The 6,584-nt window shown below is 36.7% G+C and overlaps 2 protein-coding genes across 2 annotated transcripts; one reads left to right on the top strand and one right to left on the bottom strand.

Annotated features, from left to right (window-relative positions):
• Window positions 1-433: 433 nt before the first annotated feature.
• Window positions 434-1,657, bottom strand: LOC139523676 (uncharacterized). Its single transcript, XM_071317879.1, has one exon. The coding sequence runs from the start codon at window positions 1,655-1,657 to the stop codon at window positions 434-436; it is 1,224 nt and encodes a 407-aa protein (XP_071173980.1).
• An 811-nt stretch (window positions 1,658-2,468) lies between these two features.
• On the top strand, window positions 2,469-3,800 carry LOC139521517 (uncharacterized). The gene has a single exon (XM_071314994.1). It carries the CDS (start codon window positions 2,469-2,471, stop codon window positions 3,798-3,800), a length of 1,332 nt encoding a protein of 443 aa, XP_071171095.1.
• The last annotated feature ends 2,784 nt before the right edge of the window (window positions 3,801-6,584 follow it).

Below are 6,584 nucleotides of genomic sequence, written 5' to 3'. Positions count from 1 at the left end.
TAATTGTTTGATGACATATAACTTCTTACTGGGAGTCTGGGTTGACAGACTAATAGCTTATGTAGACAGGAATACATATTTTGTAAGACTTGAAGGCAGTCTGATAGTTTATGTGGCTAATGACGGACAAGAATCATTTTGATGACAAACATCTACTTAATAAGACATAAAAGATACCATAGAAGTCTGTCTTTTCTTTAGGTGATAAATTACTTAGCCTTGGGAACACATGACGCTTCTGCTGGTAGTCTTCACCTTGGGAACACATGAGGCTTCTACTGGTAGTCTTTACCTTGGGAACTCATGATGCCTCTACTGGTTTTCACCTTGGGAACACATGATGCCTTTGCTGGTAGGGTTTACCTTGGGAACACATGACGCCTTTGCTGGTAGTCTTTACCTTTGGAACACATGGCACCTTTGCTGGTAGTCTTTACCTTCTTACTACATTTTCTGTTCTTCGTTGTGCAATGGCTTTATTTGTCGGTAACGTAGGGTGATCCTCTTTCCATGGTAACGTTACAAAATATCTGTTGTCATGGTAACGAATTTGTTTCTCTTCATAAGTCTTTTGAATATCTATCTGTTCTTCTAACTTTGTGGTGTCAATTTTCTCGGTGGCCAGTGACTCTATTTTCCAAAATTTCTCCAAGTCGTACTCATCGGTTTTTGTTGCGATCATCACGTTCATCATTGAAGCTCTCTTGTATCCATCTGTGTCAGAGTTGTGTGAATGTAGCGTTCCAGACAACAAGTATCCGATTTTTGATTGAACAGCTGTCGGTCCTTCGCCTCGGATAATATCATTCTGAACAATTGACCAGAAGTAATCAGCTCCAATTAGAATAGAAATTTCAAAGTTTTCATCTGCTGTTACTGGGTGAGCTAATTTGATTCCTAACAAATATGTAAGTTTTGCTGCTTGGCGTACATAGGTTCTCATCGGTGCTGCGATCTCTGGAACGATCAAGACTCGAATCGGCAGTTTACCATCTGTAGTTATGAGATATACCAATCCTGTTCTCAAATGGCGAATTTTAGTACTATTTGCATTGTCTCCAAATCCGGATAGGTTAACGCTTTCAGTTCCAGTAGGCTTGAGTTTCAATTTCTCGGCTAATTCCTCTGTGATAAATGACCGCTGTGCGCCTTCATCAAACAATATTTTTGCATCAAGTATTTCATGTTCTGCACTTACTGGGTTAATTGCTGTCTTCAAAAGTACACGATCTGGCGATTGTGAGTGTAAAACAATGTCTGGTTCCTCCGCGTTGTGTTGAATTGTGCCTACGCTTACATCCCCTGTTGGTTTGTTGTCTTCATTTGTTTTAACATTGTCTTTGCAAATGCTGGTGTGATGACGTTTGTGACACTTGTTGCAAGTTTTTGTAGATTTACATGCGGATAAGCTATGGTGTCCTAGACAGTTAAAGCATAAGCGGTCTTTTTTCACGATTGACATTCGGCCATTGTAATCAGATACTTTAGTGCAATTAACAGACGAGTGTGGCTCCTTACAGTACGCACAGTGTGGCTTGGGTTTAGTGTTACTTGCGTTTGTATTCTTGTTACCTCTATTTCGATTACTAGAATTTGTCAGAAAGGCGGCGGTAGCTGTAGGGGGTTCTAACTGTTCTGAAGTTTTTCCTGCATCCATAATATAAAGTTCATCGAAAATTCCACGGCGTAATTCATTCAGTTATAAATCTGTAGATCTATATTGTCTGGCAAGATTTCTGCGGATTTCACCGGGTAGTTTGTTCATAATAATGGGCACTAAAAACGCTCCGTATGTGTCTTCACTTTGACCTAATGACTCCAAACCTCTAATGTGTATCTCAATTTCATCGTAGAAGTTTTTCATGCTAGATATCGTGTATTTAGGGGCTGGTATATCCACTAGTGCTTGCATATACTTCTGTCTTATTACATGCGATTGTCCATATCTTTCTTGCAGTAAAGAAATAGCTTTCTCATAATTTGCATGTGTAAGCGCAAACCCTGTGACGGTTTTCAATGCCTCATCATGGAGTAGTGACTTCAAATAATTAAATTTCTGAACATTTCCAAGAGTAGTGTTTTCGTGAACGGATATCTCGTATGAATCCCAAAATGACTGCCACTGCATAATATTACCATCAAAGGTAGGAAGATTCAATTTGGGCAACTTGTTGTACTCATTTATTCTAGTGTTACTACGTGAAAACTGAGTTTCCGGTTCACGGAAGTTTGAATTACATGTATTCTGTTTAGTGTATCTCCCGGGTTGAGCATAACTTTGTTGATCATGAGCGGACTGAGCATAACTTTGTTGATTATGAGTGGGCTGAGCAGGGGCGGAATGAGAAGGGCCGCTATAACTAACGAAATCTTTTGCATTTGTATTGAACCCGGATGTTATTGAGAGTTTTAACAACAAATCAGAGAAAAATGCGCTAGTGAAGCAACTTAGATTGTACATAGACAGCATGAACATTATCCGTTGTGGCGGGAGAATTAACAATGCACCTATTGATAAATCAGCTAAATTTCCAGTCCTAATACCGAACAAAGACAGACTTTGTAAATTAATTGTTATGGATGCACACGCAAGGAATTTTCACTGTGGATTAGAAAGTACAGTGACATTTATTCGCCAGTCTTACTGGATTCCGTCGATTCGACAATGTGTGAAATCAATACTCCGTAATTGCGTTACTTGCCGTAAAATTACAGGAAGACCCTATCTAACACCCGAACCACCACCACTGCCGTCCGACAGACTTAATGATTCACCACCGTTTACCGTAACCGGTGTCGACTTCACAGGAGCATTGAATGTGAGAACAAAAAGCAACAGTATTAGTAAAGCATATATTTGTCTATTCACCTGCGCTAACACTAGAGCTGTGCATTTGGAAATCGTTGAAGACCTTACAGAACAAACATTCATTCTAGCGTTTAGGAGATTCACCAGCCGCAAATCGTTACCAAAAATCATGATGTCTGACAATTGTACAACATATACCGCAGCAGCGAAGGAAATTGAAATGCTTACAAAATCTACTACTATTCAGGAACAACTCAACATATATGGAACTCAGTGGAAATTTATTCTGAAGCGTGCACCATGGTATGGTGGTTGGTGGGAGCGATTGATCGGCTTGACCAAGAATTGCATAAAGAAAGTGTTAGGACGAGCAATAGTTACTTTTAGAGTGCTAGAGACAATTGTGACCGAGATAGAGGCTATATTAAATGATCGTCCGTTAACCCACGTATCAACGGACCTTACCGATGATGAACCGCTTACACCGTCTCATCTTCTCTATGGGAGACGGATTAAAACTTTACCGTATTCAGGAACAATTAATTTCAACAGTGAGGAGAACGTACAAAACTTAACACATTACACAGCAAATAGACAATCTAGTGTTCAAAAACGCATTATTCACGACTTCTGGAACAGATGGAGACGAGAATATCTCACTTCACTCAGGGAACAACATAGAAACACCGGAAATAACACCCAAATCATTAAAGTGGGCGACATTGTACAGATTCATGATGATACCCCAAGGACAGTGTGGAATATAGCGATTATCGTTAAGTTAGTTTATGGGAGAGATGGACTTTGTAGGTCTGCCATTTTACGCACTAAAAATGGTACGACATCTAGACCGATAAGTAAGCTATATCCACTTGAACTCTTATCAACAGATAGTCCGTGTGATTCTAGTGACAATACTATTACTAGAAAAGCAAAAACTGATGCCAAGGAGAAAATCAAAAGTTGGATTCAACCGTTCCGTAAAACATAAAGACTGTTTAAGTGTAAATAGTTAAATAGTTACAGTTTTATTTCATTTGAGAGACAATAGTTATTTCATTTTAAGAAATTTTCTTTATTTATTGCTTAAATTATCATTCGCGGGCCCCCAGGATGTTCAGGACTGTGTTTATTAGACGTTCGCGGTACCGCTATGTATGTATTGTAACGTCACGCTACTTATGACGTTGAGATTTATGTGCAAGATGAGCTTAGAATCATTACAAGTAGAAACAGCTAGTATTTCTTATTGTGCCTAACAAGTCTTATAATACCACTCTAAGATATTGGTGCCGTGACCAGGATGTCCTCAAATTTCTTCAAAAGTCGGGAAATAACACTTCTGTGTCCTGCACATATCGAACGTAGTTTGGAACTCATCTTGGTCCTTCGGCACCAATATCTTAGAGTGGTATTATAAGACTTGTTAGGCACAATAAGAAATACTAGCTGTTTCTACTTGTAATGATTCTAAGCTCATCTTGCACATAAATCTCAACGTCATAAGTAGCGTGACGTTACAATACATACATAGCGGTACCGCGAACGTCTAATAAACACAGTCCTGAACAACGCCTTTACTGGTAGTCTTGACCTTGGGAACACATGACACCTTTGCTGGTAGTCTTGACCTTGGAAACACATGACGCCTTTGCTGGTAGTCTAAACCTTGGGAACACACGACGCCTTTGCTGGTAGTCTTGACCTTGGGAACACATGACGCCTTTGCTGGTAGTCTTGACCTTGGGAACACATGACGTCTTTGCTGTTAGTCTTGACCTTGGGAACACATGACGCCTTTGCTGGTAGTCTTGACCTTGGGAACACATGATGCCTTTGCTGGTAGTTGCATACTTTACATTAGGGTTTTGGAAAGAGCATTGATGCTAGCAAAAAACAAGCCTTCAGATAATACAACAAAATGATGTTTTTTTACATTTATGCCTTGTTCACACATACATTTAATTCGAATTGAATTTGAATCGGATGCGAATCTAATTCGCTAATCGTGTTCACACACTCATCTTCTTTGATTCAAATTTATTCGAATTAGCTAATTTCAAATTACCCAATCTGCATTAAAACTACGTTTTGTTGTTAATTCGAATTGAAAGTTAACGTTGTTTGGACAGTAAAACGAATTTGATGCCCATTGCAATTCGAATTAGAATAGACGTTAGGACGTAAAACGTTACGAATCGAATTCGAATTACGTGTGAACTCAGCATTAGTTTCAAAAGATTTCCTGCTTTGTAACTTAAACTTTGATTTTTGTGAAAGAACCATTTAAGGAAGAAATCTAGATGGTAGTAACCCAATGCTATGAAATATAAAACACAGGTCATATTTAATTTTTGTTTCGGCATTAGCAGTTTCCACAAGTGGGGGTATCAGTGATCTCATAATTCTAGTTATTCTTGTGTCAGATATTAAGCCATTCATTTATAGTTTTTAAGAAATGATATAGACAGTTTGATCAAAGGTTAATAGAAAAATTGAAATTGAACTGATATAAGTACAATGGTCTTCTTCAAAGGAAAGTTGAACTGATATAAGTGTACAATGGTCTTCTTCAAAGGAAAATTGATATCTTAAAAGTTAAGAGCTAATTTTTTTGTAGCCTTTCAGGCAAATAACTTTAGCACCTGACCACTCTACAGAAAGCTTTTTGTTACAATGTCAGTGCATCTATTTTCATTGATTTTAACTGAGGGGTGTGAGGAGGGAGATGTTAAAAAAGTATGAAGACAAGAGTACGGATTTAGATATAATCATTGGATTGTGACTGCACATCTGAAATTTAGCAAATTGTCAAGGGTAAATTCTTTTGGTTTTTTATGTTCTAGTATTAGAAAAACTCAGAAATTCTTATAAATGATCTCTGAAATATTACTTTTGAATCAGTTTTGAAATATCAAAATATAAAAACAAAAAGAAAGAATCAATTTTACAAAACAGTATTCTATCTATAGATAGCCTGACATTATAAGTAAAATGAACTTTGAAAAATGCAATGCTCTCTAGCTGCATATTATCAACTGTGAAAGTTGATTTTTTTGTGTGGTACTTTTGCTTGTTATCATACTTTGTATAAATTTCTAGTGAAATTTGATTTGAAAATGTGTAATATGGTAATTTTTCAGTTTTGATACAAATTTTAATGATTTTGTTATTGCTGTGTCGAGTTCAATAGAAAATTAGCCATTTCAATGTTTCCATCAAGAGCCCCTGACAGTGGCACTTCAGAGCAGATCATTGCTGTAGACTGTATGACTGGACCAATACTATCTTATCTCTAACACTTGTATTTCTATCAAAACTAGAATCCTAGAATATTTTACCTGCAATATAAATATACATATAAATATACAGAGTTGTAAAGATGATTCAGTATCTGTTTGATGGTCATTTATCTGATAGAGTGGTGAAAGATTGTTAAATACTTTCTCAGGTTAATGATCCATCAGTAATTAAGCTTGTACTGTAAAAATAGTGTTCAATTATCTAGTTGGTCAAGAAATAGATATTTTGAAATATAGAAATATTTGAAAGGAGAATGATTTTATTGTATTGAGTCTTTTAGTGATTTTTGTAAATCAGGCTAAGGGAATTGTGATTTCACTTTTTAACAAATTATTATTTTAAATTAATCTCTATTCTGTCAGATATTTATTAACTGATAAAAACTGTCAACAGTTTATTTTTGTCAGAAAGATTATTTTGTTTTTCAATTATTTTCATTATCTGAACACAAATATTTGTCAGGGATACTCTT

This window comes from Mytilus edulis, chromosome 1 (genome assembly GCF_963676685.1).
Source record: "Mytilus edulis chromosome 1, xbMytEdul2.2, whole genome shotgun sequence".
In the NCBI taxonomy this organism is placed as follows: domain Eukaryota; kingdom Metazoa; phylum Mollusca; class Bivalvia; order Mytilida; family Mytilidae; genus Mytilus; species Mytilus edulis.
Note: the sequence above shows the minus strand (reverse complement) of the source record. Positions and strands in the feature narration are given on the sequence as shown.

Bases quoted from the DNA above. Each gene is read 5' to 3' on its own strand.
- LOC139521517 (XM_071314994.1), top strand. From the start codon at position 2,469: ATGAACATTATCCGTTGTGGCGGGAGAATTAACAATGCACCTATTGAT.
- LOC139523676 (XM_071317879.1), bottom strand. From the start codon at position 1,657: ATGGATGCAGGAAAAACTTCAGAACAGTTAGAACCCCCTACAGCTACC.